We start from the raw sequence: 14372 nt of genomic DNA, 5'->3' as shown, positions 1-14372 counted from the left end.
GTCGTCTTCTTTGCATAAATGTAGTCAATGCCCATTCTACATTTCTAGATTGTTTGTGCGATGTAAATTCGTTGCCACTTCTGATCATTAGATTTAAAATAGAAAGCAATGCTAAGACGTTTTGAGAAACCATCATTGTTTTGTTTTTGTCATGTAACCTCACTACACGAGACTCTAGGTCAATCCATACTTCCGTCTCACAAAATGCATTTTGGGTATATGAAAGCCAACTTTTTTTACAGCCCACCCACGAAGTATGTGCAGCGGAAACGGTGCACGAATTTCATATACGGTATATTTATACGGTATATTTATACGGTATATTTATACGGTATATTTGGGATTGGCAGCAGAAACAGGGCCTTAGTCAACTGATACTATTGTTATTAGTTAAAAGGCGGAGTTATGCACTCTCGGAGTGGCTTTCTAGTTAATACAGTCATTATACAGTAAATTTTAAAAATCAAATACAGTAACTTCTGGAATAATAATTGTATGTCAGTAGTACAGTATGGTGTATAGTACCTGCAATTTAGGCCTCATAATGAAAATTCTAAATAGCATTTTTAATTGCCTGTTCAGCTGATTAACATTTTTAATACAGTATAGTACACTATAGCGGCATTGGTTTTGACATAATAATATAATGTTATGGACTGTGAAATATGATCATCACTTATTAATTTGAAGTATAACAAATCTTAAGGGCCTGTTTCTATTGAAAAAAAAAAAAGAGAACGGTTTATTGGAAACCGGTTTCGGCAGTTGTTTATAAATCAAGATCACTTTGCAGCTAAATTTTTACTCCAATTTTCATTTCAGTCCATGTGTGTTCGTTATGAATGACGTCATTATACACACCACAATGCAGTTCGTTAGGCGGAAGCGCGATTCGATCGAGGTCATGTATACTTTTTTTCACATCTGATCCCCACGAATTGCATCTATTTTGTTATAGAAGGGGCAGGTAATCCTGTCATTGTTACCTGAAACGTTATTATGGTCCTTGGTTAAAGTATAGGTACGTCGCACCCTCCGATATTGTCAAGTTGAACTTGTCTAGCTTTCACACGCTTTACAATTCTTAAAAACATACGCAAGTCTTCCGACTCCCCGGCAAGTCCCCTCATCTTCTTCTCCTCACATATTATTATTACGAACTTCGTAAAGGCATATCGGTCTACATCTTTTAGTTAAAAAAAATACTCACTATCTAGAGAAATAAAAATGACTAGGCCTAGGTCCTATCGATTGGGTTTGACTGCGAGTTGACCACAAACGTCCCAGTGCAGCAGAGTTCAGTTTTTGGGGTCAAGTTGAAACCGCAATTGTGTTGCAGCTAAAAATTTCTCCACAGAAACCGGTTTTAAAGTGGAGCTACACTCAGACTTTCTCAGCTTATATTATGTTTAAGTATGTTTAATTGAAAGTGATTACATAAAAAAAACAGAGAAAACACGGAAATATTTTTCAAAAACCCATTTCTAAAAAATCGGTTAGAAAATAGTGTTTTTTAATACATTACACTTTTTCAGTAACTTAGGGGTTATTAGTTTACAATACGTCGCGAAACGCGTTACACTTAGCGACTGACGCGTTTTAGTCGCCGGTGAACTGTCTCCCCTTTGGTAAATTATGTGTCGAAAAATGAGGAATAAATTTTATACACACAATTAATACGATTTGTTTAGGCCTAAGTAATATTTCCGATAAAAATGTCAGTATAAGGCCAAATAAAAAAAAATACTTGTTAAGCGTCACACCCTCATAAATTTTCAGGGGCGGGGGGGCGGTTTTTTTTTTTTTTTTTTTTTACTTTTTATGGAGGTATAATTTTGCGCGATGGACGTTTTGGCCCACTTTTTTTTAGGACGAAACGTCAAACTTTTAAAATGCGAAACAGAACAAAATTGACTATGTATGAAATATTATTGCCGATGACAAAATTGAGTTTTGTATTGTTTATATCCAGACGTAATTAAAACATTAAATTTAATTGCCACCGAGCGAAATTGTAGGCCCTAGGCTAATCCGTCCAAGCTGCCACCCCCGCCTCACTCATCGGCGGCCATGGTCCGCCGTCTCTCGCTCGACTCATCTATCCAGAAAATTCCCTATCGCGAGAAGCATGATGTTGGTCTCAATAATACTAAATTATAGTGGGCTGATTTTGAAAACAGCTTACGGCATTTCTTAAGTGAATTTTTATTCAACGTATTCATTCTTCTTTGATGAATCCGTTGCCAATTGCTGTGTAAATCAGTATTTAAAGTTGTGATGCGAAAAGTGTGTGTAATTATTCCACAGGTAAACCAGGCATAAGAAAACGCATCGCCGGGCCCATCGCCCAACAGGACCCTCGTGGTGTGCCGATCTCGAGCGCGAGATCATCGTAAACAAAATTGGTAGAGTCCATTATGTATGGGGTGTTTCCTATTTACGAACCTATAAAAAACGCGTTTCGACCACTGTGTAGGCAAAATATTTATTTCAGTAATCCCTAAATTGATAATCGTGTATTCTGTAATCACGTGACCGATGATGTAATCCTCAGCGACGTACTAAATGCACGTGATTTAATGTGTTGGGGGAAAAAGCTTGCTGTTTACCACACATGATTCGCGGTGCTATTCGCGTTTCCTTGACGTAAATCGGCGGCGTGTAAATGAAACAATTGTTTTCACCAAATTGCCGTTGTCGACACATAGAGCGATCGGTGGCTAGCTAGCGTGGCTAAGCTAAGAAGTACGTATTTTTCAAAAATTACACCAGCCTAGCAAACATTTGCTAGTTTTGAAATTTTCAACTAGCAATTATAAAGAATCTACAAGCAAAATGCTAGTTTACTAGCGTGAATTTTGAGCCCTGCTCTGGAGCTGGGCCGGGCCGCTAAACTTTCCGTTGTATATGGGTAAAAAAAAAATAAAAATAAAAAGAGAGGCGGCTGGATAATCAGGAGCGGGCGGTGACGCTTAACAAGTATGTTTTTTTATTTGGCCTAATTTACATGTATAACCTCATGATTTGCAATGTACAACAGCTAACTTTAACTTCCCTACGTTTTTTAGATCCAATTTAAGATCACAAACTATATTTAATGTATAAATAATACTATATGGTCCTATTGCGATAACTTTTTTTGTCTTTAAACGGTTAAAAATGTGAAAAATAAATCGATTCTAATAATTATAGCGGCCCGCTATAAATCCCAAAATGCATTGCGCGCGGATTGATATTTTTGTTTTTCACCTGTAATTCGCCCACTTTTCGATCGATCGTGAAGCCAAAACAAATGGAAGACTCCTAACTTTTCAGCGAAAATACCGGGTTTTCCCCAATTTGTATCAACGGAGTCTGGCAAAAATAGAAAGACAATTAATGCAGCAACTATACAACGTCAGGCTAGGTATATAGCTAGCGTACGATGTTCGTACGTTATCGATGTTTACCAGCTAGGCCTACAAAACTAAGCCTAGCTAGGCTACAGTAGGCCTAAGAAAGACCGTCCACGAGAGGTCGATCGCCGCGAGCTACTTAGGTAGTGCATTGTTTCTCACTTTTTATCATAATTTACCATAAAACGTACATTTAATTTTAAGACAAGGAATGACATGGTTTAATGTTTTTAAAGTGATATATATGTATTATTTTCCAAAAAACGTCCAAAATTGCAGGGAAGGGGTCTTTAAGCTATTCCTAGCTAAGCCGTCTCTGCTCAGCCTAGCTAGCCTTGAATTTTTGTCTAAGCCTATGGCATTCATGGGTTTGAAAATGCTTGGTCGTTTCGCCCCATTTATCGTTCCTGGGTTTTCTCGCACATTCACAAGAATTGTGAAACACAAAATCCTATACAGAACAAGAGTAGTAAAGCGATGACCGATGTGGAAGCTTAGGCCTGACTGAAAAGCAACTTTTCAGGCACCCTATCATGGCCCATGGGTAGGCCGAAGTTGGGTGTCAACAGAACAAACTTCACTGCTGTCAGCCTAGCTAGAGGCCAAGCAGCATCGGTACATACCTACGCTCTAGTAGGCCTAGGCCTAGCTTTATTGAATATATAGCCACGTCTTTCTCAAATCTCGTTAAATTTGACATTTTAGTAATAGTCTCATAATCACATTATTACACTGGGAAACATGATAGGGTCACATTCAGAATGTTTCAATATACTTTTCGCCCGTCAAAAATAACATCGCGACAAAATAACAGATCGCCAGCTGCAGTAGTGTGATTGTGAAAATTGTCACGTGATCAGACTCCCTAGCAAAATAAAAAACCCAATTGGACCCGAACGGGGGAAAGTGTCTATTTACGCAAAATTGCGCAATGTATCGCGATAAAAATACCAGAAATAGAAAGATCTGGAAAAATTACATAAAAAAACTTTTAAATATTTTTTTTAGTGAAGAAATTTATTTTTTAGGATTATTCAAATATACCCCCCTTTTGCATGTAAAAGAATAGGAAATTACAAGGTCTCCCCCCAAAACTCAAAAAGGCGTGATTTTCAAGAAAATCGTACTCATTGAAAAAAATTTCAAAAAAATATGAAGTATGAGGGATGATATTTTTAAATAATAGTTGAAATGTATGAAAAATAGTAATTTTCTGGGTGGAGCTCCACTTTAAAATCGGTTCCGCATTTCTGCTGGCAAGAAAAAACTGTTCTTGAAAAGAACGGTATTCAAAACCGTATTTTCTGCTCAATAGAAACAGGCCCTAAGACATGGTTAATCTTATTATTATCTCATTACCTGTCTTAACACTCACATGTTGCCTACGTAGACTTGCTCCAAGTCTGTAGTTTTTTTTTATTTTAGTCCATCACTGTCAGTCGGCTTGTGGCAAAATATTTATCTTTTTACTTTTTAAGTATTAAAGTCAAAACACACAGTCTACTAGAACCTCTGGCTAGTCGCCTACAGCATAGTACCTGTTCTGCCTTAATACAAATAAAAGAAAAATTATTTGAATATTTTATTATGCACAACAGAAGAAAAAAGATACTGTACAATATAAAGTTAATGACTATTAATAATGATGTACTAAAATATGTAAAATACATTTATAGTACATTGTAGTCAAATCATTCTTTTTCTTTTCTAGCTATATACTGCAAAGGAACAAATTGGAAGGCGGGTTATGTCGATAGCACTGTAGCTGCTAACAGATCAATAATTATGCGAAATACATTCACAGGCTGTACACACGTGATTGGAAATGTGGAAATAACGTACCAACAGGATACATCTATAGATTTCTCGTTTATGAATGATATTGAAGACGTGTCTGGATACGTACTTGTGACCCAATCTTATATACCTTATATTCCTCTGCCAAAATTGACTGTAATACGAGGAGAAGAACTTTTTAAAGAAAGTACTGCTTTGTACGTTTCATATAATTACAATCAAACGAGTAGCGACGCTGCGATTGCGGAACGAACTGTTGGTTTATTGGAATTGCGATTGGTTTCATTAAAAGGTAAGTAAAGAAAATACATCAACAGTGAAAGCTGAGGATATAGAAAAAATAAAAATCTTCTAATTACTAGTTTTATTTTTTTTAAAGTCATACATTTCTTGGATTAGTAGTTATAAACACTGTACATTAAGATAAACGTCCATGTGAATACAGTCAAAAGAAATACAATATTTGACCTACTGTACTGCAGTATATAAACACAACAATAGAGCTTGTGTACAATAGTAAGCTATTTTACACCTAACCAGGTTGAATTGATCTTTAGTACTTAGTATAAATATGAGGGTCAAGAACACCAGTAGTTTTACTGTATTTCAGAGCTACAGTAGTTACTGTATAATCAATACCTTTTGTTTTTTTTATTCTTTGCTTGGATTATTCTAATTCTCTGAACATGACAGAATTATATTAACTGTAAATATTGTTTACCAAACATGCCAATATCAATAAAACAATGTTCCTGTTGGTTGATTACAATATTGTCATTGAGATAATAATAAAGTAGTAAGGTTCAATTAATTTTTTTGTATAAAATGTTCAAGTCATCATTTTTCATGTTAAATACAGTAAACTGTTTTACTCATTGGTGAAAGTAGGTTTTTGGCTATGATGTCATCATTATCAGTACCCACTGTTAGCCTCTATTACTTCCATTATTTTTCCTATTAACCACAAACTTCCTGACTGTTAGGTAGTTTTATGATATATTGTTGACCACTAGGGTACCAACAGATTAAATCAAAGGGATGTTCACACAGTACATGTGTTTCTGCATGTTAGTTTAATAATCAATTAGCAAAAAATCCCTGTTGCAGAATATTTATTTTTGATTTATTAAACCAGTATGTTTTAGCTGATTAATCGTGGGCTGATTCAGAATTTACAAAAGCAGTTTCTTTGATAACACGACAAACATGTCATTTCTTTTTTAAATTTCTGGATGATTTACTTTCTTTATTTTCTTGTTTCCTTTCCACACACTCCATTTTCATTTTATTTAAAGTGTTTATGACAGGATAAATACTTTTTTCTCAATCTGTAATCTAGTAATATTGTATTAGTAATAGACTGCATAAATAATTCTTTATAAAATAAATATCAAATGTATGTAAATGTAGATAACTGAGCTTATGATGTATGGTTAAGTCTAAGCATATGAAGATAGGGATGATAAACTACAGATGCAGAGATAGCTTTTTAACCCTGTGTACAGTAGTACTGTAGGTGTGTACCTGGGATGTGTCTACTGTACACTATACTGTACAGTAGTAAGAAGTGTTATTAACATGCAGATTTGTAAATTGTTTTTATGACTAAATCTAGAAGCATTTACTGTACAATCTTTTACAAAATCATTTTTTATGTTTTTGTTAATCTTTCTTAATACTGTGTTGTTTGTACACTCTACTCTGTAATAGTCATATGATTTATGGCTTAAAACTGCATCAAATGCAGTCTCATTTTGATTTGATACTAACATTTTAAGATACAGCAGGGAAAAATTTAACATTTTGTTTAGCAATATTGCTATTATCAAACTGATTTTTTGAGTCGAGAAACATAGTTTTGTAATATATTTTTTGCTACACAATTTCATAAATGTGTACAGCAAAATGGTTGTTAATATACATTAAGCTTTTTGCTATATGCTACACTGACTGAAATTATTCCCATTACCGTGTTTGATTATATTTTTTTCTGTACTTTATCATTATTTTGAGCGTACACTGTATTTCTATTTTCAATTAGTGTGTGTGTATTGAAATTCTGAAAATTTGAACTTATATCTTTTACAATACAGTGCAATTTCTCAACATTGAATTTATTCTTTATGTTAAATTTATGACCTGTGTACAACAATAATTTTTTCACATATTTCAATTTAATTTTATTTACACAATATACATACATGATAATAAATAGTATTAAGTAGTAATCATGTGGGAGGAGAGTCATATAAGTTGGAAAGATTTTATAAGTTTGACCCACCCCAAGATACATTTAAAACATTACATATGTTTGTAGTAGGAATGGTACCTTCTAAACATGACCATAGGCCTACATTCCATACTACACTAAGCCCAAACAGTATTTGATTTATAGTTATACAGTATACTGTATACACTGTATTTGATGATAATCCCACAAGGAAACCTAATCTCTATTGGATATGGAAATATGATTTAACCATGTTTTACACACATATTTGGCCTTGTGTCTTTCATAGAGGCTTTCCTGTCTTTGTATTAATGTATTGTCCCCTTGATCCTGTTGCTGTGGTTATGAATTTTAAGTGAATAATAGCAAGCAATGATGATACACTCGTAGTCATCAATAGACCTTAAAGCCGTCTCTTAATTTGTCATCAATTCCTGATGACAGTGGAGAAACTGAATTCTTAAAAATGAAAAATTCTCTCAAAAGTAGAAATTATCATTTAAAGGCCCCAGATTATTTTCTTCAAAAAATTAAAAAGAGTTCACCACACCTTTATCTAGATACTGATAATACAGGTATAGATAATAACATTCAAGTAACCAGTTAATTAAACACTTCATCTGTTGGGTACCTGTGATTTATAGAATAAAGTATTTATAAACCGACTTTTACTAATTTACAATTTGAAACGTGGAATACTGCCTATTTTACTGTATGTACCGATTTTATTGCTTTTATTTTTCAGAAATTACAACAGGCGGCGTGTTGATTTTTGAAAATTCTGAGCTTTGCCATGCCCCTTCAATAGACTGGACAGATATTGTGGTTGATACTAGCACTGACATAGAAGTGACCTATCCATTAATACAATGTAGGTATATTTAAATCATTACAATATTATATTATTAATTATTATTAATATAATATTATACTGTACAATATTTGAAATGTCACTGATGACTTTAACTCATGTATAGTACAGTGATTCAGAGAGAAACCTAGATAGAGCCTATTATTAAAAATCATAGTGTGCACCAAAATTGATTGCAGAAAACACCATATCTAAAAAAAAATTAGTTAATCTAAAAAAAACCAGTAGTTGTGAAACTAAAGATCATTCAAGAAAATCCTAAAATGCAAATGCGAATTTTATAATTGAAGTAAAATGCAGTTTAATGAATGTTTTATCCTTGTTTTTGTTATTATACTGTATCTCTTGAGACGGGAAATCACCATTTATTGTCACTTTAAACACATCATTTCTATTTAATTGACATTTTAATGTACCGTAACAAAGATTTTAAATGTAAAACGTCAATGTTTTTATTGAATTTGCATATTTATGAAGATGTGATATCTTGTTGCTAAGAAGAGATGAACAAAATCATCTCAGATAAACATATATGTATATACATTTATTTTAAAATATAAATGGACAAACCATTATTAACCAATCTGGCATAAAATAGTGGTAGGGCCCATGCTGTTGTTTTCTTTTTTTGATTACCATGGTAATATGCTCAACACAATAAATAGAACTGAAAATATAAAACATTCTTACAGAAACTGAAAACTGTTTATTTAATTTATTGTGAAAAAATCAACTTGAAATTATTATTACTGCCAGCACTAAACTTATTGCGTTACATTTGAGGTTATCGTTCTGAAAAGCGTTAAATTACAATGTGAGGTAGTTTATATAATTGCATCATAAATATATATTTTCAATAACTAAAATATATTCTATCACTGACTTTGTTGTGGTAGAAAATTACTCAATGACCCCAAATTTAATTTAGAAAAAAACACACCAATTTAGTGGATGCCTAAGGAGATACAATTGTTAAAAAGAGCTTAAATTGTATACGCATTTGCGTTATCATGGGGCTTAGGACATGAACTTATTATTTATTAAAGTTGAAGTTACGGTCAGACTTAAATAAACTCTTTTACCTTAGGGAACCATTCTATTAGTTGTTGATAGTCTTTTTAAGTTTGTTAAAGAAAGCTTCTTTTTTATAATTATTCAATTCCTTCCTTTTAAGCCACGATTATTTTGTAGTGCCTCCAACACAATTGTGATACTTTGTTGACATGCACTGTAAACTTCATTGGTATTTTTTTATGTGTCATAAATCATTCCATCCAGGCTGCTGGAATTATTGGTTATCCGCAACGAAGTTGCAGGATAACCTCTTGTGATTGTACGAAATCATCATCATCTTTTTCTTAATCTTCTTTCTTTCTGTATGATTTTTGTGTAACGCTTTTCTCTAAAACTTGCAAACATAACATTTTGTTAACTATGTTAACATTTTGACATTTATGTAACGTCGTCAAGCGAAGCTTTTCATGATGTTTACAATTGCGCAACGTGACGTACGCGTGATTTAACGATTTTCTCATATTTAACATATGTCGAAAACCAAATAACATTTTAAAGTGAAACTTTGCAAAAGTTTAATCTATATCATGCGCTAACTTTCTGTTGAAAAAAAATTGCGTGTTTTACACAAAGTTACGCGCGCATGCGCATTTAAAATTTCAAAATGCGCAAAATTAATTTCTAATCAACTTTCTACGCGTTTCATGTCGTTTTAAGCATGTCAAAAATTCCCACGCGTGCGCACATTTTTACGTGTGCGGTGCGCACGTAGCATTGAAAACGTATTTTTTTCACGTGATTTATGTTTTTCCAGCCTTTTCTAGTAATTTTACCAAATTTTAAACAATTTCGACTAAAAGATACGTCATACGAGCACGTCGAATTGGACAATTTGCGCGCGTTTTTTACGAAAAGGTTAAAAAATTTGTTTAAAATATGCCTTTTTTTAAACAGTCGTAATTTCTAAACTAGACGGTCAACTTTTTGTGGATGACATATTCTGGAAGTAGATGAGTTGTAGGTATCGGATCAGGTATTAATATGGCTAACCGGACATTGTGACGTCATCGTATGGCCACGCGAATATAAAATTTAGGATTTTTGTATCTTTCGTCATAGCTCATCACATTGAATAGAGCGCATCTTCACTTATTCGTTTTCCATTTTCACCCCCATTTTGATATTGTCTAGGTCAATCAATTATCTTTCGCATGAGTTAAAAATATTTTAATTTTTTTGACGTCATCATGCCTAAAAATTTAAATCACGTGTGGCATCAATTTCATCTTTACAGTAAATTTTAATCTGTTATAGCTCGTAAGAATAAAATGTGATAATCACGATTAAAACTTTTTCTGGAAGCTATTGGATTGTAGATACGAAATTATGTAAAAATGTTGCCCATCGGATGTTGTGACGTCATCATATGGCCAGTTAAATAAAAAAGGTCGTATTTTCATCTTTTGCGTCATAATTCATTACATTTAAAAGAGCGCGCATCAATATTTCACGTATTCAAATTTCTTCTACACGCTAATACGTTGTTGCTGAGATATTTTCCTTTCGGAATTTCTACCTTCGCGTTTCATTTTAAAACCGTCAACATGTTAAAAATTGCAATAAATAGCGGGTCCCGTAATTTCACCTATTCTACACTGTATGTCACTGTATGTGATATGGATACAGATTATACTGTGTATACTATATATGAATTTAAATAATAAAATTCAGCAATAACAACATATCATATTCTTCAGTTCAGGTCATAATGCCAACGTGAACACTTCCTTTTGTCCTCAACCTATCTCCTTAATGTTAATGTTGCACCACTTGCGCGGCGGATAACCAAACTCGTCAAAGTGACGAGTTACATGTCTAGTTTTAGTTTAAGAAATATTATACAGCACTTGTGAGGTTAGCAGTATCAGTTTTGTCAAAAACATTCTTGAAATCCTTTTTATTAGCAATGATATTTTTCGAACGAGATCTCTTTGGGTCTGTTTCTGCTGAAAAAATCAAAATAATTGATTTTTTCCAGTCACCGCAAACCACAAAAGTAATCGCGTTGCAATTGAAAATTGCTACGACTTTAAGTCGGTTATTCAGGTAATTGGTTTTTAAAATCACGTCATCATTCCCCCACAGCGCAGTTCAAGTTATGGAAGGCCGATGAGAGTTGGTTTGTTTACATCCTATCACTGCCTAAAACTCTCACATGTAGGATTAAGCTATTATTTGTAAAATAACATCTAGGCCTACTACCGTACCACATACAACAGAATAATGATGTCGGCGAGAAAAGTTCGCTTCGCCGTTCGTTGGTTCTACCTTCGGCCTGCTAGGCCTATTAAGGCTATATTTCTACCGAAACAAGTCAACAGGCCTAAAAAAGGACATGTAAAACATCGTTAGCCTGGATTGGTGGGATGTAGCGGTGTACTTGTAACACAGAATCCTGGATTCTCTCGGTATAATTCTCCCCCACAAAATAATAAAAATCAAATGTTTAACATTTGATTGTTATTCGGTCTACATCGCGATTGTTGTTTTGCTGATCGTCGTCGATATCGCGCAAATAAACAGCATGCTTTGAGACGTGAATGAGTTTGCCATACTCTAGAGGTCAAAGTGGGGTCAATAATCGGTATTTGTGTTGCAGCTCAAAACTGCTCCACAATAATCGGTTAAAACAAGAAATAATCGATTAAAACACGCAATGGATTGAGTGTATTTTTAATCGGTTATTTTATTTTGCGCCGTTTCTGCTGCCCAAAAATAATCGATTAAAAAAATAAACGGTTTATAATCGATTATTTCTGCTCTGCAGAAACAGGCCCTTTGAGATTGTACCGCTAATCAAATCATTTATTTCCATCATTCTACATTTATTTCCTTCCTTTTTACTGTATTACATGGTTTTTTCTCTGTATTTTGATATAAAATATTAAAATAAGAAATCCTTTTATTAGAGATACAGTGTGATTTAAAAAATATTACCTTAGGAAAATCAGGTGTCAACAATATGTTTGTATTTAAAATATTTTGAAAACGAGTGGTCTCTATAAAATAATCTGGACTTTCATTTTAAGTTAGCCACATGCCGAACTTACTTGCTGATAAATTCCAAAATACATGTACCTATTTATCTAACAATACGATGTTTTTATATTATTCGCAAGGCACCTGGAAGGCTATAAATGAATAATAGAATCATAAGAAAATAAATACTTAATAATTAGCTTTGCCGGCATTCAAAAGCGTAGAGGAACAATTACTTATTGTTATTTGGCTTCATAACACGCGCATACATATGTGGGTGAAATTTTTCAAAAGCTTAAATTGTGGAGCGACAAGGTCGGTTGTGATTTTTTACAAACTTATTATTGTACTGAAAACACAAAGATAAATCAGAGTTCCATCAATTCAATAGCTAACACAAAGCTCAATACACTACAGTAAGTTTCTTTGATTGTACATCTTGCATATAAAAGGTCTAGATACCTTCCAAGGGATACAGTATGTTTGTTTTTTTGAAGATGTAAATAAAGTTAACCTATTTCTGATGATTCAAATTGTTCTCATGACAGTGGAGGAAATAAATCACGATTTCTTCCAAGCTATATGACTATAGATTTATGCCTTTTTTGAGACTGTAAACTGATTGTATTATGTAGGCCTAACATTAACAAGGTCCTGTTCAGACTTACTGTTACAGAGTTTGGTTTTGTATTGATGTGGCATAGGTCTCAAGAAAAGATTGGTGGGTGATGCTAATTATATGTGACCTCGAAAATATGAAACCATAAATTTATAGGTGGTATAAGCTTATTCTTTTTTTAAACCAAGCTTCCAAAAATCACCTACAACCATGATGCCAAATGTCTGCATGATTTAAAGTTTGGATAAAGTGGAATATAATACTTTTTAAATCTTAATAAAGAACATCAAACAATACTAATGATTGGCTGGCTTGTAATGATACTTTTCGTACTATTTAAAATGCGATAGACTTGCAGTAGTCTCCAACCAAATTGTAATCATTAATGCGTTGATAATCCAATTTGGGTTCGTAAGCCAATATCCTCATCAGTTACTTGCGGATGGTTATAATTTTATTATAATCGCTACCAAATTTTAGAAAATAGAATTCCAAGATATAGGTTGAATTAAAGTGGTATGCAAAAATTCTGGACCAAGATCCAGAATTCCATGATAAGGTTATTGCCTTTATTGATCTCCAGTGCCAACCTGTAGTGTGTACCATCATCTTCTCTGTGGCTAAATCCAAGCACTGCCTTATAAATGGCCTAGCATTCTGCCTACTGTAGCTTTTGACATTAATTAAAGATGGAAGCAGTGGATTAATTGTATAAACAGTAAACAGTTTTAATACAAAATATTACGATGGTTTTCTGTTCATCTTTGATGAATGAAAATATTCTCCCCAATCAATCAATACAAACAACATATTGTATTAAAATGTTAATAAAATTGAAAAGCATTGTAAAATTGGAGGTTTCTTGAAAATGTATGATTTCTATGTTCATAAACCAAGATTGTGCCATAGACCAGAATATTTATTTTAAAAGTTATTACAGTTGTACAGTACACTGTGCAGTAAGCGATTTATAAGTAAGGATTCAAAATAAGTTAAAGTTTTGCAATAAATGTTGGCTACGGTAAAAAAAACCCAGGGAAATGTAAAATAACTTCCTGGTAAAAGATAGATAATACTATAATGCTGAAGAAGAACACCCCTAAAAGAATAATAGAACAATCATGATGTTTTTATGACTATTTAAAGCTTATGTATTATAAACTATTTAACTACACTACTGTCTTTAAATTCCTATCAAAAGATTTGCAAATGTAAAACAGTTTAATTTAAAGAATTAGTAGCAATCATAAGACTTCACTTTGTGGAATTATACAATCTTTTATTTTAGAATTCATAAATTCATAATTTAGCATAAAATTGTGCTCAAAATATCATTAAGCTCATTAAGGTCATGACATAGATTGTATTTATGTCACAGTACACAGAATCAAGCCATAAGTTTTGAAT

General features: G+C 33.1%; 1 protein-coding gene across 1 annotated transcript in view; it reads left to right on the top strand.

Annotated features, from left to right (window-relative positions):
- LOC140039299 (epidermal growth factor receptor-like) overlaps positions 1 to 14372 on the top strand; it is a 42667-nt gene that overhangs the window by 8417 nt on the left and 19878 nt on the right. The window contains exons 2-3 of the mRNA XM_072084903.1: positions 5107 to 5484; positions 8168 to 8293. Coding sequence (XP_071941004.1) covers positions 5107 to 5484; positions 8168 to 8293 — 504 coding nt within the window. The remainder of the gene's footprint in view (positions 1 to 5106; positions 5485 to 8167; positions 8294 to 14372) is intronic.

The sequence above is a fragment of the Antedon mediterranea genome, chromosome 2, assembly GCF_964355755.1.
Source record: "Antedon mediterranea chromosome 2, ecAntMedi1.1, whole genome shotgun sequence".
In the NCBI taxonomy this organism is placed as follows: domain Eukaryota; kingdom Metazoa; phylum Echinodermata; class Crinoidea; order Comatulida; family Antedonidae; genus Antedon; species Antedon mediterranea.
This window is presented reverse-complemented; position numbering and strand designations above follow the sequence as displayed.